We start from the raw sequence: 24,546 nt of genomic DNA on the forward strand, positions 1-24,546 counted from the left end.
AGCAGAGGCTCATGGAAACTGTAGTCCATGGACATCTGGAGAGCCACAGTTGGGCCACCCCTGACATAAAGCAACACTATTACTGAATACAGATAAAACAACTCACGTTTTGCTTTCCTTTGCTACAATAGTGATTTTCGCCATGTGCCATTCTCTCAGATGTTTCAAGGCACCAATGACTGGTAAGCAGTCATTTAACTTTGGAGCATCCCTTTCTGAAGACTGCAGTATTACATCAACCATTGCTCTTCCTGTAGAGACAATTTATCACACGCCCATAAGTAAGCACTTCAAATTAGGAAATAAATAATTCAATTTCAAGCAAGAGACACAACACTTTATCACAAATTAACAGCTGAGTGATTTAGGTACAGGATTTGTCAAAACTGATAAGTACATTCTCTGTCTCCTTGGCATCTGTTTGCAAAACATTCAAGTCTAGCAATACATTTAAAAAAGACAATCTCACTTTGCTGTCAAACCTTCCCTGTTAATTTTCTAGCTCTTCTCTAAAAGTCAATATCCTTTATTTCCCCCACAATCATATGAACCATGACTTCAAGCTCCATTCTAAAGCCAATGTTTAGCTTACTCTTTCCCCTTTTAACAGGGCCAAAGCCCTTTAGAACAAACTACTTACTATCTTACAGCACATGTCTCTATATAAAATTAAATGCCCATGTAGTAGATGGCATGGCAAAAGTCATCTTTCTTTTCTGTTCATTGCACGACTCTCTGAGCCTGCTTGAAGATTCACTGGTAATTTTTAAAAGATTCTTCTGGCCTTTGCAATTTTGATTTTGTTTCCATTACATCTCATGCTTTCTGTTATCTCGTGACTCTTCTTCCGCTCCTCTAACAATTTTAGCCAACTGTAAATGGTATAATTCTCTCCCATATTACATAATCTTTACCTTCTGAAGCTCATCTATAAAGTCACCTTAATAGCCAGTTTCTGCTACAACTGCCAAAATATTATTCTACTACCTTTTCTCTTGTTTGCCAGATAATAAATGGAATATGGAAGGCTGTTGTCATTTTAGACAGAGACTATGAAATATACAAAATAAATACAATAAAATAAATAAATCAAGGCACAGCATTGGACAGCGGCAGAATCTGTCTGTCTAATAATAAAGAACTGATTACATGCCCAAGAGACAACATGCAAACCTACTCAAATGAAATTTCACACACTGAAATGCAAAATGAATGACATGGGGTAGAAATGTTTCCACTGTTGTATTTTTTTCATGGAAAGCTGTTCCATGAAAGCTGTTCCACATATATGCAAATATAGCCTGTTGATCTATAATTGTCAGTGCTAGTATGGTCCAGATCAATTATATTAGATGGCTTAAATCAGAATATGAAGTAAGGACAAACTCTGGTGCAGGTACAGAGTCCAGGTTATTATTTATTTATAATTATTTATTTAAATTCCAACTGGAACATTTTCTGATTCAAATATCCCTGGGAAATCCACATCACTGATCATGACATATACTTCATACCCAAAGTGACTGGAGGGGGAGGGGGGGCTGTACAAATTTTTACAAGAGATGCAAAAATACAGACTTTCCAGTTTCCAAAGGCTATTACCAGGAGCAGGAAGCTTGTCTGCTAACTGATGTATATTCTCAGCAACTTCTTCGTAGAGACTAAAATTCAAAAAATATATACAGTGAAAATTAGTGATCATATTTCCAGCTCTAACATATTCAAAGCATTATGCAGTCCATACACCAGAATCGCAAGACACCAAAAAAGGTCTACATTAACTTGCAGTAAGAAGGCTTGCCACTTATTTCTTTCTTTCAAAAATCATCTCTCCTCAATTAAAACAGAAGATACCATCATTAAAGATTTTTAAAACCTGCTAAACTTCTCAAGTCCTCAGGAGCAATTGAAACATCAGAACAGCACTCCATATCAAAACACCACCACAAAATAGTAAGTACACGTCTTAAAGCACAGTCCAAAGCTTAAAAAGCCAAATCAAAGAGGGCTCACTGAAATAATAGTGCCTTATGCAATTTTTAAAAAATTGCACTATAGAAGGTGATCTTTGCACAGGCAGTTCTGTTGCCTGCTGAATTCCAGGACTCACACTCCCCCCGCCCACCCCCAGCCTTAATGCAGTCTTTCTCCCTTTCTGCCCTTGTTTTCTATGCCCCAGTTCATAAGCTGGCAGTCTGCACAGTGGAGGGGTTTCCCCTTTCTTCTACCTCAGGCTTCAGAGAGCACATGAATCGACCACTCGACAACAATGTCCAGTTCTGTGGACACCTTGCTTGGTTTTTGCCCCCTCAAAAGAGAAAAAGAAAAAATATTGTGAGGCAACTGCACAACTAGTTACTGTTACGGAAGAGCACCCAGCTCTTAGAGCAACCTTTCTCAACTTTTTTACCTCTGAGAAACCCCTGAAACATTCTTCAGGCTTTCAGAAAGCCCAGAAGAGCTACAGACATGTAGAATATGGCCAAGAAGAATAGCTGTGTACATGCCCACCTGGAGCCCCTCCCCTTCCTACCCCCCTCCAGGCCCATCATTGGGCATTTGACGGGGGTCAACATGACCATATGTGGTCATATCACCTGATAAATGTATAACAATTTTTTAAAATATATATAAAATTAACTCCCACCCATTCGAGAAACCCTTTTCCAGGGCCATCAAAATACCCCTGGTTTCACCCTGGTTAGAGGGGATAGCTGCTTCTGCAACTATGGTTTTCTATCCCTCTCCTCTCATCTCCTCTAAAGCCCTATGCCCTTCATAGCAAGGCTCCAATGCTCCAAGGGCCATGCCATATAAGATGAAGCAACATCAATACCAGTACAAGAGTAAGAATACAATTCTGTCCAAGCTCATTCTTCTCTTCAAGAGAATTTTAGAAATCTGACTTCAAGTTCATAAATGTTTCATTAAAATCACATGCAAGAGATAGCTGCATCACGTTATCGGTTAACAGCAGAGTTCTTCCCCGGGGCATAACTGAATTTGATATTGGAAAAAAGTGCACAAAAGGAATGCCGTTTCAAGTCACAGCTGATTGAGGAAGACTCCATAGCATTTAAAAAGCAAGAGACAAACAGAGGTGGTTTGCTATTGCCCACCTCTGTGTAGCAACCCTGGATTTCTCAGGTGGGCTCCCAACCAGGCCAAACTTGTTTAGCTTTTGAGATCTGACAAAAATTGGATTAGCCTAGAGCCATCTAGGCCAGGGTAAAATAGGTATATAGAATATAGAAGTTTTTAAGCAGAAGCTAGATAGCCATCTGACAGAAATGCTGATTCTGTGAACTTAGGCAGATTTATAAGTGGATGGGCAAGAAGGGACAGTGTCTAAGCTTGGCTCTTGGCTCTTTCTTGCATGCCCAGGGAAATGCTGATCGCCCCTTTGGGGTCAGAAGGCAAATTTCCTCCAGGTCTTTCTTCAGACTGGGAGAATGAGCAACAATCTAGCAAATGAGATACAGAGTAAATAAATGTAAAATTATTCCACACAGATACATATGGCATCAAGGCAAACCAGGAAAAGGACCTTGAAAATGACGCGTCAATGAGTAGCAGAAACAAAAAAAATGTATTCAATTTTATGGATCATTAGAAAAACAATGGAAAATAAAACTAACAGGTACTGTCACATTTGAAATATTGTGGTTCTGGCAGCTCCATCTCAAGAGAACGTTAAAGAGCAGCAAACTATATAGAAATGATCAAGGAGCCTGGTATTTCCTTACAAGAAATTACTAAAAACTTTGGCGTTGTTTAGTTACTAAATAATTAAGAGGAGGAGAGAGGACACAAGCTATTAGTCAAAAAATCATGTAAAGTACAGATCATTTACTAACAATTTTTTTGCCATTTCCCATAATTCTAAATCTTGCATTCGCACATTTAAATAGATTCAGGACATGTACCACAAAACTGACACACAGAATTCATTACCACAACATGTAGAGATGGCTGCTAGTAGCGACGGTTTTAAAAGGGACACATTCAGAGAGACTAAAAGTGCAATCCTAAAACGAGTTACGTTCTTCTAAATCAATGGGATTAAAACTGTGTTGTCAAACAATAACTATAAAGAACAATGGCAATATGAAAATTCCATGGTTCAGAAGCAGTATGTCCAAACACATGAACTGGATGAAGCTTTGGCTGAATAAAGCAGGGCCTTTCCCATTTTCTCAAAAAAGCTTGTGATGCTTAGAACGGCTTATGAGCTGCCATTTTTATAGCCATATTGATTGTCTTAATGCAGCCTTTCTCAACTTTTTTTACCATTGAGAAACCCCCAATACATTCTTGAGGCTTTGAGAAACCAGAGAAGTGGAACAATTGTACACAATATAGTTGGGAAGTATAGCTGTGTATGCACCCACATGGGGGCCCTCCCCTTCTCATCCGTCCAGACCCATCATTGGCCACTGGAGAGGCAAATCAACATGCCTGTATATTATTATATCATCCAATAAAAAGGCACTCCACTCTGCAAGCATCAACTAGTTCGTGGTCCTTGGCCCCAAGGAATTACATCTGGGCTCAAAGAGGGCTAGGACATTTTCTGTCCTGGCCCCCACTTGGTGGAATGAGCTCCTGGAGCAGATACTGGCCTGATGGAGCCGGCACAGTTCCACAAGGCCTGCAAGATAGAGCTCTTCCACCAGGCTTTTGTTTATAGCCAGTGAAATCATCATCATCTATTCAGGTCCTCCCTATCGTAAGATACCCTCAGACCATAGTCTAGTCCTGGAAGAACTGAAGCATAGGGCTGTTGATGTTGCTATTCCGTTCAGTCTGTTTAATCAAATTTAAAATTTTAATTATTTTAACTTTATCACATGTTGTTGAGTAAAATGATGTACACCACGCTAGCTGGGAGGGCAGTATAGAAATAGTCAAATAAAGCCTCTGAAGTCTCCGATGAAAAAAATTGGGTTAATTACCACAATTCTAGATTACAGCCTGGTTCTTAAATTGCACTGGTACTGGTAAATTAGTAAATACACATGGCAATTTCAAAATTATCAACTTACTCAATTGCTGACATGGATTCTCTGCTATTACTGTCTTCCTTCTCAATATTCTGATCACTATCAAGGCATTCTTCAATATATCTTCGAACAGAGTCATTGCTTTGATCTGCCAGTAGGTCAAAGCTGACATCTTCCCAGTCAGAACTACAGAACTATTAAATTAAAAATAAAATTCCATAAGGTAAAGTTTACACCAACATTTCAGATAATTAGGTGACTTGATAATCTACATCCTACCTGATAAAATCCACATATTGACTGAATTGCAAAATACCATTCTCTTACATCCGGACTGCCAGCAAGTGAACATGCTAAAAGAGAAATGAGTGCCCATTACCAAACAGAAAACACACAGATAAAAGAATAAAATGAATTCTTAGATCTCATTTCTTTCTCCAGAGATGCTGTATATACCACACTGGTTGAGCTAAACCAACTTCACTCAACTCTTTTTTACTAATGAGAAGCTCCCAAAACATTCTTCAGGCTTCAAGAAACCCCAGAAGTGGTGCAATTGTGCGGAATATGGTTGGGAAGCATAGCTCTGTACATGCTCACCTGGGGCCCCTCCCCTTTCCCGCCCCCTTCCAGGCCCATCATTGGCCATCGGGAGGGGGGGAATTTCGTTGACATGATCATCTCCCAAAACCCTGGTTAAGAAAGACAAGAGCTGGACATTCAGGGACTGAAACACTGTGTCAAATACAGAAAACAAATCCCTTTTGTTACATTAAAATATTGATAACAAAAAAATACAATATTATTTCTGGCGTCATGTCTGTTTGCATCCTTTATTGCTCACTTTCCTATAGTCCTCCAAAGTGCTCACATGAAAACAGATGTGTGGTTTGATTTCCTTCCTTGCTTAGTATTTCCAGCAATATGGTGGTATGAATTTTGTAATGCATGATTTTTCTCAGAATAATATAGTTTTTATGAACCAACATTTCAAACACAACCCCCAAAATATTCTAAAACTGCAAGATTTTTTTCAGCCTGCCAAACAACAGCCTGACAATAAATGTTCCCAAGAAGCTCAACATCAACAACATATATTTTAAACTCCCAGTCCCCTGTTTTCTTCGTGGTAGACAAAGACATATGAAATTGCTTTATACTGAACCAGACCACTGGCTGATTAAATATTTTCCATGGAGTCTGGCTCTGGATCTCCAGTGTCTTAGGTGAGAGCCTTTTATATCACCTACTGCCTTGGCTCTTTCAACTGGAGATGCCAGAGATTGAACCTGGGGCCTTCATGCATGACAAGCAGGTGCTCTACCATTAAGCCACAACTTTTCCCTAAGCCGAAGGGATGGTAAAAATATAACCACCCTGTGTTGTTTTACTTCATGTTGTCTAATCATTTACTTGCATTACTAGATGTTAGTAAACAGATTCACCATGTTTGCTTGTACAAACTAGAGTCCACATCACCATCTACAAAGTTAGTAAACACTGATATACAGAGACTGTAAATAGTAAAGTGAAACAGACTGAATTTCCTGTACTTCAATTGACTCTACTGTTTCATTTTTTTAAAGGAAAAAAATGAACAAACAACAGCCAGCTGAGGGAATGCCATCAAATGAAGGCTATCAAACATTGGAAGGATTGAACTACAGTCCACAAAACGTATGCCATATAAGAACTGTTAGCCTTTCAAATACCACAAAACTTTCTTGTTTTGTTCTAACATAGATAACTTGCAGAATTTATTACTCGTCAGCATTTCACATACCAGGAAATTCTTCGATTTCTGCTTTTACAGAGGCATTACAGTTTATTTCCAGTAAGTTATATATACTGTCTGCTGTCCAACCTGAAAAATATAAATTTATGCTTACGTTTACTGAAATATCAGATGAACAAAAGTCTGTATATTCAAGCCATTAATGTGCAGGAGCATGCATGCTCATTTACTAGATGTTAGTTAACATCTGAGCCTCCGGGGAGGGCGGTATATAAGTATGATAAATAAAAATAAATAAATAAATTTATAAGAACTCAGTTTCGTCTGTTCTAGCTGCATAAAGGTAAAGGTAAAGGTATCCCCTGTGCAAGCACCGGGTCATGTCTGACCCTTGGGGTGACGCCCTCTAGCGTTTTCATGGCAGACTCAATACGGGGTGGTTTGCCAGTGCCTTCCCCAGTCATTACCGTTTACCCCCCAGCAAGCTGGGTACTCATTTTACCGACCTCGGAAGGATGGAAGGCTGACTCAACCTTGAGCCGGCTGCTGGGATTGAACTCCCAACCTCATGAGCAAAGCTTTCAGGCAGCTGCCTTACCACTCTGCGCCACAAGAGGCTCTCTAGCTGCATATCCAATTCAATTATTAGTATTCACGATCAGCCAGTTCTTATACTGTATAAACTGAAGGACTGGCCCCGACATGATTTAAAAGCCGCAGACTTGGGCCTCCTGAAGAACGAATAAGAGAGCCCACTTATGTCTGTGCTTTAGAGCAGGGGTAATCAACCTGTGGCCCTCCAGATGTTCACGGACTACAATTCCCACGAGCCCCTGCCAGCAAACGCTGGAGGACCACAGGTTGACTACCCCTGCTTTAGAGTGCCCACGAGGCTTCACACGCTCAAAAGACCACCTGGGCAAAAAGTTCCCTGTACCCAGAAAGCTAGCATCTCAGGTGGAAGAGTCCTGACAGGCTAGCTTGTTACGGGTAAGGAACTTTTTTCGGCGAAGAAACATTCACTCGTGCAAGTCTCAATGGCTAAGCCACGACAAAGGCTTATCACTCTGTATTGTTCTTTTATACAGGAGGTTCTTTTATACAGAGAAAAGGTTCAATATCTCCTACCTCAGGGGTAGTCAAACTGCGGCCCTCCAGATGTCCATGGACTACAATTCCCAGGGGCCCCTGCCAGCATTCGCTAGCAGGGGGCTCCTGGGAATTGTAGTCCATGGACATCTGGAGGGCCGCAGTTTGACTACCCCTACTAGATCATCTGCAAAAAAAAAATAAAGGGCGTTATCCCACAAAACGCCACCCCGGCCGGCCGCCCGCCTGAACCTGCAACCGGACCCGAGTTTCCCTCAGCCGCCCCCCCCCCCCCATTCCATCCCCATCATGATGTACTCCGCCCCGAGGCTTCACCTGGGGGTCCCGCCTCGGCCCGCCAGCTGAGGAAGAGGAGGAAGCGGTCCATGGCCCTTCGAAAGCCCCGCGCCCCGCCGCCGGCTCCTCCTCCGCCTGGCCGCCCCTTCCGCTTCCCGGCGCTGAGGCCGCCCTTCTCTTTCCGGGCTCCCTCTCTCGGGCGCCATGTCGAGCTTCAGCAAAGGCGCGCAGGTAAGAAGCGCACCTCCCCCCCCCCTCCCCTCAGCCACACGCACAGGGCGCCATCTTACTCCCCCTCACCAATCCCGGCCCCTCAGCCCAGGCCCCGTTCGTGGCGCTCACTGCGGAGGAGGCCGCGCGGCCTTCAGGGGGCCCGACCCCACCGGGCCAGCGGGGCTCTCTCCTCAGAGGCCCGGGTCTGAATTTCGGCCCGGGCCTTCTCCTTTGCGCGCCACGTCTGAATGTTACGGGCAGTGATGGGCCTGGAGGGGTGGGAAGGCAAGGGGGTGTCCACAGCGCTGCGTCCCAACCCTATATAGCAGGGGTAGTCAAACTGCGGCCCTCCAGGTGTCCATGGACTACAATTCCCAGGAGCCCCTGCCAGAGAATGCTGGCAGGGGGCTCCTGGGAATTGTAGTCCATGGACATCTGGAGGGCCGCAGTTTGACTACCCCTGCTATATATACATCTAAATAAATAAATAAATATTCTGCATCATCAGATGGTTTCACTTCCAGCTAATAGCCATCTTAATGTATTATAATGTGTGGGGGGTTTTAAGGGATTTTTGTTTGTTTGTTTGTTTGTTTTAGCATTTTATTGTAAACTGTCGCGGGTCTTTGAGAGTGCCGGTATATAAATCAAAGCATAAATAAATAAATAACGCCACCACTGGGGTTTCTCCAAGCCTGAGGAATATATCAGGGGTTTCGCAATGATTAAAAAAAAATGTTGGGTTTAGCATGTCAGGCTGGCATCTTGAAGACCTGGTCCTAGTCTGCATACAATAGATAATGCACTTTCAGTACACTTTAGAAGTGGATTTTCCTGTCCTGCACAGGAAAAGCCAGCATTGAAAGTGCATTATCCTGTATTTGCAGACTAGGCCCTGGTTTCTAATCCTTTCTCAGTGACTGCCATGGAAACAGGTTATCAGTTTCCAATTCCGACAGGTCTCATATTTAAGCAGGTTGGGTGCAGTGATTATCTTGTTGCCTTTCTCCTAGTCTTCTCTTGTACAAAGTCAGAAGAGCCACAGTCATTAAGTTGCTGTACGGGCCTCAATATTGTATTTTAATGCTGCAGCTGGTGACTTACATTTGGTGATCAAGGTTATTTCTTTTAAAAACCTCTTTAATTGGTGATATACAATTCATAGTTTTCAAAGCATTAGGTAAATATGGTGGGATTGGCCATTTGGTTGCAGTATCTCGATTTCACGGCACTAATTACTCCCCCGTTCTTTCTCTCCAGCAATGGGCCACATTTGCTCGATCCTGGTATCTCTTGGATGCAAAGATGCAGCCTCCTGGAAAAATTGCAGAAATATGCAAGGTCTTACTTCAAGGGAAACATAAGCCTGTGTACCATGCACTAAGTAAGTGAGTCTTAGGTTTTCCAGACACGCTCTCCAATTGGGTTGCAAGGCCCCTGGGGCAGTGCAACACAATACTTAGTTTGTGGTTCAGTATTTTGCTGAGAACCATTAACAGTGTTTTTCTGAATAATTAGAGTTCTTTGGTTACGGCTGGTCTTCTGAACCAAGTCCTTTTTTTTTAATTAGGTGACCTTGGAGATCATGTTGTTGTAATAAATACGAGACATATTGCTTTTTCTGGCAATAAATGGGAACAGAAGGTATACTCATCACATACCGGGTAAGCGTCACACCATTTTAAGAATACAAATATTTAAATAATTTCAGTGATCAGTTTAAATCTGACGTTACTGGGCCCTGCAGAAACTGACCCAAGTCCCATATGGTCTTGGTATTTCCAGGAGAATGTTGGATCTGGCCCTGGTCAAGGCTTGTTTGCCATCCTTCAGGCTGGGGATCTTGAGCAAGTCTTATTGACTCTCTCAGAAAGGAAAAGCCAAGGAAAATGAAGCTTGGGGTGGGACAAGTTTGGGTCGTAAGCAGAGAGAGGGAATGGAGATGAAATTGTGAGTTAGGAAAGGAGAGTTGGTATACATACCTGCATTCTCAGCTACCATTTGCCTTCCAGGCCATCTGTCCACACATATTTCCTGCGCATGACCAGTATCTCATTGGTCTTTAAGCATAATTTCGGCTGTTGCAAGACCTGTGCTTACAATGAAGCACTTCAGCCATATAGAAGCCAACTTCAGGTCATATTCAGGTTTTATTTTTCAAGGTTCAGGCTTTTAAAATTTTGCTTATTTGCATCCTTTGTTCTGTAGGTACCCTGGTGGTTTCAAACAAGTAACAGCAGCTCAGCTTCATAAAAAGGACCCAACTGCAGTAAGTGCCAACCCTTTCCTTCCTGTACTTCTTGAATAGACTTGCCATACTTCCACCTGAATTGTCCTGTAAGTCAGTGGTCCCCAACCTTTATTAGGCTGGGGACCGGCAGAGCATCGGGCCGCGCCCACGCTTCGGCCGGCCGCGCCCGGCCGCACCCGCGGATCGGGCCGCGCCCGGCCGTGCCCGCGGGCCGCACCCGTGGATCGGGCCGCGCGGGCGCGGCCTGCACGGGTGCGGCCTGGCCCTGATTCCCTCTCCCCGCCCTCCCGCAGTAAGTAGCTTCCCGGGCCGTAGGCTTGCAGCCTGGGAAGTTTTTTACTGTGGGGGGGGGCGGGGAGAGGGAGCCGCAGCCCGGCGCCATGGCCTTTGCGGCCCGGCGCCGGGCCACGGCCCGCAGGTTGGGGACCACTGCTGTAAGCCTTTCCAGTTCAGAATACTGTAAGAAGAGCGCCTGAATTCATTACTTGCATTTGTCACCATTGCAACTGTAGTCATGTAACTTTGGAGACAGACACATTTGATTCCTTCCTATCCCTTTGTCGTCCACATCCAAGCCACTGAGAGCCTTTCCACGTGATTACTTTTCATGCTTCTCTGCATGCCAACCTCTTTTTTATTCTCCTGCCTTTCAGTCCTGCTGTTTTCTGCACAAACTCATCTACTGTCACCCCTCCATCTCTTCCCATTCAAGTCTCAGAGCTGTTTGACATGCCATGCTTAAAGGATTTTTTCATCATTGTCAAGCTGCTTTCTCTTCCTTCAAGGCCACATCTTCTGCAAAATAATTTCTGAACTGTTCAGGCTGTGCTTTATTTGCCACCTGATCCTTCCTTTGCTCAGAAGTTCAAGTTGTTCTTAACACCACTGAAGCCTTCCTGCCCTTCTTTTGCATGCACACAGAGAACCTTAGGGGTGGAATGAGCTAATTTCACCCTGGGCTCAGAGGAAAGCAGTGAGAAAGCACCTCTGCTCATCTCTTGCCTTGAAAACCCCATGGCCCCTGGGTTCATCATAATTGAGTCGATTTTTCACTTTCTCTGCAGCCTGGAACAAGTTAGAGACAAGGGGTTACAGGATAAAGGATTATAAAATTATGCAGGTGGTGGAAAGAGTTGCCAAAGATAATTTTTTCTCCTTCTCCCAAAATACTAAAACTGTTGGGCAGCAGGTTCAGAACTTTAAAAAGGAAACATTACTTTACACAGAGAGTGATTAAAACATGGAATTTTCTTCCAGAGGATCTAGTGATGGTTACAGGAATAAATGGTTTTAAAAGGGGACTGGATAGATTCATAGAGGATATGTCTTCTCAATAAGCACTAGCCAATGACTGAGGAGAACCTCCACATTCGGAGGCACTAATTCTTAGAATCCCAGAGCCAGGAGACAATATCAAGGGAAGGTCTTGGCCTCTATGCCCAGTTGTTGGCTGTCCAGAGGAACTGGTTGGCCAGGATGAGCCAACTGTGAGACAGGATGCTGGACTAGATGGACCTTTAGTCAGATTCAACAGGGCTCTTCTAACATTCTTATCCCTTCACTTCCCCATCTGAGGACTCAGGATCTTGCATCTGGAATAACCCCTGTCCTCTCCCCCAAAAACCTATTTATGTTCTTGTCTGATTCTTCCAAACAATACTGTGCTAGCTCCCTAGATGATTAGGCAGACAACTGTATCATGACATTGGGAGCAGCATATATGCTGACTGACTCTTACAGCTGTTCCGCCTGATGCTTTGGTTGTGAGTTGAGGCAGTCTTTCACTAAAGGACTAATGGGTCCATTATGCCCTCTTGAAACAGGCTTTGCTCATAGAATTATCTGGTGGCTTTCTACATGAGTTGCTACTAATAGTAACAGAGCTAAGCATGCACATGGTTACAGTCATGCAGTAAAAGCTTTATCATGGCAATCCAAATGACGCTTGGGAGGAGCAAACACAGGGCTAATAGCATTGAAAATTGTTCCATGTGACAAACCACATGTGTTGACAGCTGAACACTAGAGGGCAGTATAACCTTAGCTTGCCTAGGAATTGCCAAATTATTTCCTTGCTAATATTTACTCTGGATTGTTTTCTGGTGGCCAGACTTGAGAATTTCACTATGAACAATGTAAAGTAAATGATAAATTGTTAAAATGTTTCAGACAATGCGTCTGCAACAGGTAGAATTGTGTTTGCATATATTTGCATGATTCATGTTGGTATTATATACCTGCATATTATTTAGAGGACAAAATACAAGGCAATATTTAAAGTATTTTATGAATTGAGATAACAAGATCCCTGATAACAGGGTCCTTGTACGTGTGTGTGTGTGGGGGGGGGCTATGGTTAAAAAACAGGATTTAGTTCAGTAGCATTTTAAGAAAACAGACTTTTTAAAAGGTTTTAAAAGTCAAAATTCCCTTTCTCAGATGCAGGTTTCCTTTCACGTGGATGAAATACTCTATCATTTTTCAAATGGCTGCCTACTGTCTCTGTATGCAAGCTGAATTTATTTTTATTTGCCGGTTTCTGATGGCTTACAACAAGCTTAAAATATACACTATATGCCGTTATTATTTAAACGAACAAAATTTAAACGGCTTAATAATAACCCCCTATCAGTATCGTTCACAGAAATCATCGTAATTAACAGGCTTTGCCATCAACAGGCTTTGCCATGATGGTTATCACCTGGCCAGCAGAGGGCACATCTTTGCTCAAAGGAGGGGCCTGGGTGATGCTAACGTCCTTATCCTGGCCTCAACCAAATGCCTGGCAAAAGAGCTCTGTCTTGCAGGCACTATGGAACTCTGCCTGCTCTATCTGGGAGCTCATTTCACCAGAAAGGAGCCAGGACCAAAAATGCCCCGGCTCCAGTCAAGGCCAGGCAGACTTCCCTGGGGCTGGAGTCAACCCACCTGTTGGTATTCAAAGAATGGAATGCTCTCCTCAGATACGCTGGACCCAAACCACAAATGGGCCTTAAAAGCTAAAACCAATGCTTTGAACCAGATATGGAATTCAACCGTTACCAGTGCTGCTGCCTCCAGTACCGGCTGGATGTGGGCTCTCTAGGGTGTTCTAGCCGTGTTTTGTACTTGCCATGAAATGCTGGCTTTAGGAGTGGGATTTAAACACCCCGTTGTCGATAAACCCTATGTGCCTGGCAAGCCCCCCCCCCCCAAATTTTTTTGTAAGCCAAGCAGGTTTTAGGAAGGAGGCAGAGACCAAGCGGCTGACAACCAGGGCAAGATCAGTGGGGCAAGGGGAAGGGGGTGGAAGCCATGGAGGCTGAGGAGAAAGTCTCAGAAGGAAGGGGTCAGTGCTCTGTAGTTGTGGCAGCCCTTTAAGAATGGCGTTTAGCTCAGAATGCAAAACAGAGCCTGCATTTTCAAAGCTGGATTTGGAGGAGGAGAAATAGAGATTACAGCTGTTGCAATGGGCTGTGTTATCTGAATTTTTTAAGTGTTGAAGACTTTTATGCATGCAGGTCTAGGGGTGGATGCTGGTTGATGCCTCATTCGTCCGGCGAGCACATTGGCACCGCTCACTTCCTGTAAATGTCATCTACTGCTGTGTTGGGAGAGAAATTGTGCAGAAAGGCAGCCTAGGATGAAGGGTTTTTTAATTCTCTGATGGGATCGTTGCAGTCTCCATTTGAAAAACACAGCTATACCACTCTTCTCTGCAACTGTGCTTTAGAAACAGAATAGTTTTGTGGAAGAAATCCAGCAATGGGGTGCTTGGAACGAAGGTCTGTCAAACTTAGCATGCGAGTAAATTTAGTTTTTACAAGGGGAATGCTAGGCTAATCTTCTTTCAATTCCACCCACTCTTTCCCTTCCAGCTTTTTATGTGTATATGTAGAAGCTTTACACAGATCCTTCATTATAATCGTTATACAGCGAAGAGGAGTTTAAAAAAAAATAATCCTGGATGAAAATACAAATAATCTTTTCTCCTGCCTTGCTGCCTAGGGCAAGCTTTCTGCCTAAATCCACACCCCCTTCCTTATTCTTCCTGCTGTCTCTCAGCCCCTCTCATCATCAGCTCTTTTATTACTCTTCAGCAGTACCTGCCGGAGTTAACAGACACGGCTAATCGGTGGGAATTTATCCTTTTGATTAGCACGGCTTTGAGAATCAATAGGGAGTGCTTGTTGCTTGTCTAGTGATGACAAAGGGAATCAAAGCAATAGTTACCTAAATGTGGCAGATGTGTTTAAACAGATAAGAAATCTTTGGGTTGATTGATCTTTTTTGTATTTTGTGGGTACATTTTTGATTTTGATGGAGAAACGTATGTTCCTACGTGCTGCTATTAAGGGGCTATTTCTTCCTCCACTGCGTTGCCACCTCCACTATACTGTGTGCTTTCTCTCATGCTAGTCTTCTATACCCCTTCCCCTTTCAGCACAATGGTTTATGGTAACAAAAATTTTTTAAATCTTACTTCAGTCTTACCAGACTCATGGTAAACCTGCCTCCCTATTTGCTGCAGTTGTGTTTACTTGTTATTTTTTTTAAGAGCAATGTTTTAATCCATCAGCCATTCATATTGTTACTGGTGCTGTATAAAACCAGCTTGGCATAGAGCCAGTTTGGAGAAGTGGTTAAGAGCATGGACTTCTAATCTGGCAAGCCAGGTTTGATTCCCCACTCCTCCCCCACATGCAGCCAGTTGGGTGACCTTGGGCTTGTCACAGCACAGATAAAGCTGTTCTGACCGAGCAGCAATATCTGGGCTCTCTCAGCCTCACCTCCCTCACAGGGTGTCTGTTGTGGGGAGAGGAAAAGGAAGGAGATTGTAAGCCGCTTTGACACTCCTGGTTAACTAGGGGTTTATTGGGGGGTTATGTTTTTGTCTTTTTATATGAGACTGCAAAATAATCTCTGAAAATGACATTTTTATAATTTCTCTAGCATTATGTCTCCTGGAATCAAAGCAGGGCTTCAATTCAATTTTTGAACCAGACCTTTTCCCTTGCATTTATCTTGTTCTAACAGGATTTTTTCAAATGGCGATGGATCATCCAGATTTCTGATGGAATGTTTAACAAATTAGAGCTTCCAGTTTTCTGACTTTCCAGCTATAGCATATAACATGTGGGTGTATTTATAGATCACTATTTTAGATTTGCTGTTATATCTTTTTTAAAAGTTCCTTTAGAGAGAAGTTTATCTGACAGTTTTATTAGTTCCTTCCTACAGAGCTTGTCCACATTTCTCAGAAACTGTTTAATGTTTAATGGAGTGCCTTTTTGGCTCTTGTGATTGTTATAGCATTTTAGGGAGGGAATGGGCAATTTGCAAACCATGGATTCAAAACACTCTCCATGGATTTCCTATTTGTCTACCAGAATAGCCACAACTACAGTAAGTTAGACATCATCATCATCATCATCGTAGTTCTTGTTGTTTGATTTATTACCCACCACTCTCAAACACATTGGCTTGTGGCAGGTTTCATTCAAAATTCAGTACAATAGAACAATCCCCAATTTAAGCCCCCCCTTAAAACCCCATAAAATTACAAAAATACAAAACCATATGGTGGAAACAATAACAAACCATCTTAACAGCCCCCACTAACAGCCGGGGCAGCTAGGGGAGGGGTGTGACAACCAGCCATGCTAATAGATGGACCAGCGTGGAAGCATATCTTCCAGGGGAGAACCCCATTTAATCTTCTGCCAGCAATAATTGGTATCCTGCCCTTCCACAACACTTTCTTGCCTCTATTGTGCATCATTTGCTCATCCCTATCCTGAACCAACCTGGATAGCTCAGGTAAGCCTGATCCCATCAGGTGTCAGAAACAAAGCAGGGTTGCTTTAGGATGCTTAGAGCTGATTCTGCATTGAGCAGGGGGTTGGACTAGATGGCCCCTTCCAACTCTATGATTCTATGACCCTGGCTAGCATTTGGAAGGGCAGCCTCCAAGGAATGCCATGGTCGTGATGTGCAAGCAGGCAATGGCAAGCCACCTCTGAATGTCTCTTGCCCATCTGTCAGACAATCTTAGGACCTCATGGCTACATTACATACATGCCTTATGATAAATGAATGAATACTCCTATATGCAAACTGAAAAACAAGTAAACGGAAGCAAAAACTTGAGAGGACTCACTCTTTTATTAATGTAAAATAAAATCTCATAGCATTACACAGGGAATTCTGTACTCAGTTCTGGATTGTGAAGCACTATTGCAATTTTGAACAAGCAGAATTATTGATAGATATGTCAGCTGGTAAGAGAGAGGCTCGGTCAAGGCGATTCTGCAAACCATCGGTTGGGAAAACATGTTCTTAGAGCTAGAACCCACTTATTTAGGGTTCAGTCATTGCTGCATTGATGGACTGGGAGAACGTGCTGCAACATGATGGGAGAACCAATTTGGTGTAGTGGTTAGGAGTGCGGACTTCAAATCTGGCAAGGCAGGTTCGATCCTGCATTTCCCCACATGCAGCCAGCTGGGTGACCTTGGGCTCGCCACGGCACTGATAAAGCTGTTCTGACCGAGCAGTGATATCAGGGCTCTCTCAGCCTCACCCACCTCACAGGGTGTCTGTTGTGGGGAGAGGAAAGGGAAGGCGACTACAAGCCGCTTTGAGACTCCTTTGGGTAGAGAAAAGCGGCATATAAGAACCAACTCTTCTTCAAATGGGGCATAGAGTTGATACTTTGGCAGTTTCTCACATGGCCAGAATCTTTGTTGCTAGCAAACCTGTTGAACTCACACCAAAGGGCAGCTTTGTCTGTCTCAATTTCTTTTATGGTGCCAAAACAAAGTTTAGGTCCAGTTGTATCTTTAAAACCAACAAACTTTTATTTATTATTACGATCATGACGCCAGTTAGTATTGTGTATCTAAGAAAGGAGAAAGGTATCATTCTGAAATATTTTACATTTTTGCTTACAGCAATATCGTGTAGATTTATTTAAGTTGGATTCAGCCATTCCACTCTGTTGGTGTTTTCACATTCCTTTAGCACAGCCTTTTTCAATTTTTTTACTGGAGATTTGGGGAGAAGGACCTCAGCAGGGTAAACACAATAGCATCAGACCCTTCCACTAATATGAAGCATTCTGCATTTGGGGAAGAGCCAGCTTGGTGTAGTGGTTAGGAGCGCCGACATCTAATCTGATGAGCTCCTCCACATCCACCCAGCTGGGTGACCTTGGGCTCGCCACAGCACTGATAAAGCTGTTCTGACTGAGCAGTAAGATCAGGGCTCTCTCAGCCTCCCCTCCCTCACAAGGGTGTCTGTTGTGGGAAGAGGAAAGAGAAGGGGAATGTAAGCCACTTTGAGACTCTTGGTAGAGAAAAGCAGCATATAAAAACCAACTCTTCTTCTTCCTTTTATCCCTCCCTTTCTCCAAGAAGCATTGTCATTCTCTTTGTGTGGTGAGAGACAGGTAAAAAAGAGATTGATTTACAGTTAGCAAAGGTGTGTCTGTGATTGGATGAAAAAACTCTACATATAATGGTTATACCTCTATATAATTGCTTATATTTGAAGATGAGTAAATTACCATTTTTAGCCTTGTAAGTCAAAGTCTGGTTTTTGGCTTCTGTTTTTTGTCTTCCCCACATTTTATTACTGTATTGTAAGGTGTCTGTTGAAAAAAAGAACATTCATGGCATCTTTTCTGGCTTATAGCCAGGATTTCACACACTGAAAGTACCTGAAAAATATAAAATTTTCTGCTTTAAACTTATCTCAGCGTGAAAGCTTTTAAAACAGTACTGGTAAAAGGGGAATTCCAGATGTGAGGTAACAGCAGTTCTTGTCGTGGGCTCCCAAGAATTCTCACTGTAATTAAAACAGAATAGACAAAATGTGTTCTCAGTGTATTCTGCACAAGAGCCATAAAAAATTATGACACTTTTCAAAAGAATCAAATTTTTGAGTCTTGTAAAAAAATTTCCTTTACTACTCTTTACTGTACTGCAATATAAGGTAGGGAGCAGTACTTGCCAGAGCTAACAGACACTTTCCCATCCAATCTCTGTTTGAACATAGGTAGAGTCTGCTGGATCAGATCCCTGGTCTGCATAGACCAGCCAATTGTTTCACACAGCACCCATCCGGTTGCCCTGGATGGCCAAACAAGCAGGGCATAAAGGCCAAGCCCCCCTGCTGCTGCTGCCTACTAGCTGTTTATTCATAGGTCTGCTGCCTCTGTAGATGCTCTCTTCAATTACCGTGGCTTTAACCATCACCCGCCCCCAATTTGTCTCATTGTTAATTCTAATATTTAGTTCTGTGTAAGTTGGTTCTGCATTTCTGAAACCTTAGGAAAGGCTAATTGTATATGTAACATAAATATTTCTTTTACAGATTGTAAAACTGGCTACCTATGGAATGTTGCCCAAAAACCTTCTCAGAAGAACCATGATGCAAAGACTGCATCTCTTTGCAGATGATGTAAGTCAAAAACTAGATTATCATCTGGCTCAGTGATGGTCTATCCGTTTATTGTAAACAAGCACTTCATACAGTAAAAGATGCTACAGAACTGCACAGACCTGTGGCTAATGAAGAACAAATGTTTCACTGCATATTTCAAATAAATGTTACTGACAAAAGTAAATGCATCTATTTACAGAGCATTCACCTTTATACTTTTATTTTTTTAAGGGATCACAAGGTTGAATCTTGAAATTTGCTTGGGGAGTGTTCTGGATCTTTAGCTTTAATAGTCTGTTGTTGTTAGGTGTGAAGTCATGTCCGACCCATCGCGACCCCATGGACAATGATCCTCCAGGCCTTCCTGTCCTCTACCATTCCCCGGAGTCCAATTAAGTTTGCACCTACTGCTTCAGTGACTCCATCCAGCCACCTCATTCTCTGTCGTCCCCTTCTTCTTTTGCCCTCAATCGCTCCCAGCATTAGGCTCTTCTCCAGGGAGTCCTTCCTTCTCATGAGGTGGCCAAAGTATTTGAGTTTCATCTTCAGGATCTGGCCTTCTAAGGAGCAGTCAGGGCTGATCTCCTCTAGGACTGACCGGTTTGTTCACCTTGCAGTCCAAGGGACTCGCAAGAGTCTTCTCCAGCACCAGAGTTCAAAAGCCTCAATTCTTTGACGCTCGGCCTTCCTTATGGTCCAACATTTGCAGCCATACATTGCAACTGGGAATACCATAGCCTTGACTAAACGCACTTTTGTTGGCAGGGTGATATCTCTGCTTTTTAGGATGCTGTCTAGATTTTGCCATAGCTTTCCTCACCAGGAGCAAGCGTCTTTTAATTTCTTTGCTGCAGTCCCCATCTGCAGTGATCTTGGAGCCCAGGAAAATAAAATCTGTCACTATCTCCATTTCTTCCCCATCTATTTGCCAGGAATTGAGAGGGCCGGATGCCATGATCTTTGTTTCCTTGATGTTGAGTTTCAAGCCAACTTTTGCACTCTCCTCCTTCACCCGCATCAACAGGCTCTTTAGTTCCTCTTCACTTTCTGCCATTAGAGTGGTATCATCTGCATATCTGAGGTTGTTGATATTTCTCCCTGCAATCTTGATCCCAATTTGTGACTCCTCTAATCCCGCCTTTCTCATGATGTGCTACGCATACAAGTTAAATAGGCAAGGCGACAGTATACAGCCTTGCTGAACTCTTTTCTCAATTTTGAAATTTGAAATTAATGGTCTGTAGCTTACCAGTATTCGTACAAGTCTCAGTTGTGCCTAAATTGAGCAGTGAGGTTGCTGAATACAGATTTAGGTAGCACTCACCCCCTCTCCTGGTGATATCTAAACTGGATGGTGGTTTTTAAAATAATTTTATTAAAGCTTAATTTGAATTTATTATTGATTGTGGTTTTAATGTATGTGTGTACTTTGTTTTTGAGTTGATTGTTTAGCTTGGATTCCAGCTGCCCTGAGCTGACAAGAGAAGGGCAAGATATATATAAGAATAAAATTGTTATTATTTATTTTTATCATTATTATTGTTGTTGACATTTGCCTGGTCTCAGCTAGACCTCTTTGGCCAGTTGAAATCCAGGCCCTGACAGAGTACTAAAGGTTTTCAGGTCCTGCAAAACAGCCCTCTCCTGCTAGGCTTGAGGCCATGTTTGTCTGAAGCGATACAGGCCACCCTCTTTTTCCTTGGCTCCCCCCCCCCTCTATTTCAGCCCAACCCCAGTCTGATTGGCAAGCAGAAGGTTTTAAGAGGGTGGGGAAAGGGAAACTGCTTTTTAACTATGTTTTTATTATTGCAGATCGCCCCACGCCCTCTTGCTACAAGAGGCAATATATAAATTTAATACATAAAGGATAGAAATTACTATATGTAGCATTGTGTAAGGTTTTTCTTCAGTGGGATTTTGTGGGCCTTTTCCTAATTGCTTTGAAACTTACTGTTGATAGTGCAGTCTTTCCCAGCTATGATGTTTAGCTCTGTTGGATTCTTTGTCTGGAATATGCGCTTAAAAGAGTTTCTAAAATAGGTTGGCAAGCTTTGAAACAGTTCCAGTGGCCAGGACACCCAGTGCTGCTGCTAGCAAACTGGAGTTTTGTCCCGCTACAAACCAGGGTTCTAAATTAGGGTCTAATGCTAGTTTAAAACTCCTGTTTGTGAAGGGAAGCCGATAGTCGTTTGCCAAGACACTTGCATTCATATATCAGTATATTTTTCAGTTGTACCCTTTTTTCATTTTCAGTTGCACTTCATGCCGCTGCACAAGCAGAGTGTGCAGCCACAACAAGAAGTTGTGTTCATGCCCCGTCCTGGGCATACCTCTCTCCCTGTCACAACACGTGCATGTGGCCTAAGTGAAAACAAGACTAATAATGTTCTAAGAATTACGCATAACCTAAATGTTTGGGGAGGAGGTGTCCTATCCAGAGAGTAAATGATATGAATAAAGAGTTCAGTATGAGCTTCGGCATACTATGTTGTCATCCTCCACAGAATATTCCTGAAGAAATGCGTAAGAATTTGGTAGAACAGCTTTCGCAGCCCCGCAGAGTGCCCAAGAGGTTAGATGAATACACACAAGAAGAAATCGATGCTTTCCCAAGAGTCTGGACTCCGTAAGTGTCTTTGAGAAGAGTGTTTATGATTGCTTCTGCTTTTAAAGAAGTCATTATCCTTGAAGTAGATAAGACGCACTTTAAGTATGCCTTTGAGGTAGACGTTGGTTCTGAATGTAGATCTACATTCCTTCAGGTTCTGGATTGTTTTAAACAACTGGTTTTTGTTACCCTCCTTTTAAAAATTGTTTTCTATTACCGGAGTCAATGAAGAACTATGGTCTCAAAGCTGGTTCGAGGCCTGCAAGATGGAGCTCTTCCGCCAGGCGTGTGGTTGAGGCCAGATTGAGGTCCCAGAGTTACCATCAGGGGATCGCTCCTCTAGTGTTGGTGAGATCAGGACTAGGGTTGGACGGTTTGGTGTCCGAAGTGGCCATTCGCGCAAACGGCCACTTCGAATGCCAAACCACCCAAGGACCCTTGCTCCTAATGAAAGCTCCTTGACTGCAAGTTGGATAGGGGGTGGGGAGTTGAACTCTAATGTACTGCCATCTTTTTAATGTGTTAAGGGGATTTTTAGGGGGTGTATTGTTCATACTGTTTTATTGTGAACCGCCACGAATCTCTTTGAGAGCAGCGGTATACAAGTCCCAAAAAATAAGAAACAACAGGTGTGCAAACAAAATCAAACCATCTCTTCATGAGTCATCAGTAAACATGATTGCATCTCTGGAACATGGAATAGGCTGCCTAAGGAGGTGGTGAGCTCCCCCTCACTGGCAGTCTTCAAGCAAAGGTTGGATACACACTTTTCTTGGATGCTTTAGGATGCTTAGGGCTGATTCTGCGTTGAGCAGGGGGTTGGACCAGATGGCCTGTATGCCCCCTTCCAACTCTATGATTCTATGAAACACAGTCGTATGATTTGGGGTGGAATTTTTTTGATAGGAAAAAAAGCAGGCTATCAGGTTTGCAGCCCTGAATCCCCTCTCTGGTAAGGCATTCCACTGGAGACTTGAATATAAAGCAGAAAGAGGAAGAGGCCCAGATCTGATTAAATTTCCCCTACCTAATCAGGCTGACATCTTGAAACCATTACTTGCATCAAGTATTCTCATCAGAGGCGCTTCTTAAGGGCAGGTAAGTTGATGCCACCCATACAAAGCACAGGCTTGGGTGAGATATGGATGTTTTCTGCTCCCTCTCCCTCTGTCACTCTCATTGTTCTATGTTAGTTGCTGGAGGCGAGTTTTTTACTGAGAGGCAATGTTTATAAAAGCAATCATAAGAAAGGGGATCAGCAATCCATATTGGCAATATACCTCCAGCACAGTTCCGCCCATATCTGAGGAGCATCTATGAAGCAAGTGGCATGTTCTCTCTCTCTCTCCACTTCTAGATTTGAAACGTTCCTTGGCTATTTACCAATATAGTTTATTAAATGCATCTATGCCTTTTCATGATACAGAAGATAATAGCGTACTGTAATTACTTAGAACAGTGGTCCCCAACCCCCGGTCCGGGGACCGGTACCAGGCCGTGGCTCCTTCTCGTCCTCATCCCCGACTGCTGCCTTGGGGGCTGCCCTGCCACTCTGCCCCCAGCTCCACTTTGGTGCTCTCCAGTGGCCCCCATGGCTGGGGCTCCCCCTCAGCCTGGCACTGCACAACTGCTGCTGGCAGCACCCCCCAGTGGGTGGCGGGAAGTCAGGGGCATCAGTGGGAAAGCAAGCGGAGCAGGGGCTCATGATAACTATAGTCCATGGATATCTGGAGAGCCACAGTTTGGCCACCCATGATACTGCTCATCAGATCTCCCAAGGATTAGTTTAATCCAAAGAGTAAATTTGACAGGGAAGGAGCAGGATTCAATTGTGAGGTCTGCTTTACTAGGATTTTGCAATCATCCCCAGAAATTGCCAGCATATAGCTATTAGTTGCAGTCTCTTTGACTCGCCTTGAAAATGTGCTTTGCTTTAACATACATTAAGAATCTTGCCTAAACCTTAAAAGGAAGCTGGGGAAATCAAAAGCTGTTCTTCTTTCTACTCAGAAACGGGGGAGAAGCACACAACTTCCCCTCATATAAGCAAGATGAAGTGATTACAGAACAAAAATGTTCTGCAAGCACCCTGAGTGAAGAAAGAATAGTTGGGGAAAGATTTGGAGACAGAACTGGGTATGAGCTAGCCAACCAGATTGATACCAGTCTTGCCAAGCTGTTTCATCATCCTGAAAAGCAAGGCACTAGGCATTTTAATAATATCCTGGTTAATTTTAGGTCTTTGCCATGTTAGCCTTTGAAATTGACATCTGCTATCACCCCAATTACAAGGAGGTTACAGGAAGCCGTCCAGTTTAAAGCAGAGAGATGCCATGTGGTTATTACGTGCAAAAATTGTATTTAGCAGGAGGGCTTATAATTTAGCTAGCACAGTAAAGGTGTCTGTCTTCAATTGTAAATATTAGGCACCATTTCAGGTGGGAAATTACAGGCCCCCTTCAGCTCCAGCTGTCTTGAGGAAAGGCAAGAACCGAGTAACCCACCCCAGGGTAAATCATGCAACAGAAGATACTTCTGTGGCCCACTTGCTTTGGTTCTTCAGAGAGAGAATGTGCACTTTCCCCAACCTCCCAAGAGCAAAAGTTATTCTACTAAATTCTTTAATTCCAGAGCAGGGGGAGCAGCCTTGTTAAGCATTAGCAGCAAAATGGCTGTGAATTGGAACAATTTGGTTATGTTCACACGGCAGGCTTTAACACCCAGTAGTTTTCTGCAAGTTTCTGTTTTGTCACGGGGGTGGAGTAATGCAGCCTGTGCTGCTGATGTAAAAATGTATTCAAAGGAACATTTGAAATGAGCTGCATGAGTACTAGGTAGCATTACTAGTGAATGCACAAATGTTTTCAAACCCTCCTCCAGCCCATTTTTGTGCATATCATTTGGCAGAAGGTTGGCATGCCTTCTT

General features: G+C 43.1%; 2 protein-coding genes across 2 annotated transcripts in view; one reads left to right on the forward strand and one right to left on the reverse strand.

The window, feature by feature from the left end:
- MTBP (MDM2 binding protein) overlaps nt 1–8,294 on the reverse strand; it is a 36,456-nt gene extending 28,162 nt beyond the window's left edge. Inside the window, exons 1-6 of the mRNA XM_077351585.1 lie at nt 8,164–8,294; nt 6,787–6,867; nt 5,283–5,356; nt 5,046–5,197; nt 1,603–1,661; nt 107–251 (exon numbers count right to left, since the gene is read on the reverse strand). Coding sequence (XP_077207700.1) covers nt 107–251; nt 1,603–1,661; nt 5,046–5,197; nt 5,283–5,356; nt 6,787–6,867; nt 8,164–8,215 — 563 coding nt within the window. The 5' untranslated portion in view covers nt 8,216–8,294. The remainder of the gene's footprint in view (nt 1–106; nt 252–1,602; nt 1,662–5,045; nt 5,198–5,282; nt 5,357–6,786; nt 6,868–8,163) is intronic.
- Nucleotides 8,216–24,546, forward strand: part of MRPL13 (mitochondrial ribosomal protein L13) — a 31,864-nt gene continuing 15,533 nt past the window's right edge. Inside the window, exons 1-6 of the mRNA XM_077351587.1 lie at nt 8,216–8,355; nt 9,598–9,721; nt 9,908–10,001; nt 10,546–10,606; nt 18,944–19,030; nt 21,517–21,638. Of these exons, the coding sequence (XP_077207702.1) occupies nt 8,329–8,355; nt 9,598–9,721; nt 9,908–10,001; nt 10,546–10,606; nt 18,944–19,030; nt 21,517–21,638 (515 nt within the window). The 5' untranslated portion in view covers nt 8,216–8,328. The remainder of the gene's footprint in view (nt 8,356–9,597; nt 9,722–9,907; nt 10,002–10,545; nt 10,607–18,943; nt 19,031–21,516; nt 21,639–24,546) is intronic.

This window comes from Paroedura picta, chromosome 9 (assembly GCF_049243985.1).
Source record: "Paroedura picta isolate Pp20150507F chromosome 9, Ppicta_v3.0, whole genome shotgun sequence".
NCBI classification, from domain to species: Eukaryota; Metazoa; Chordata; class Lepidosauria; order Squamata; family Gekkonidae; genus Paroedura; species Paroedura picta.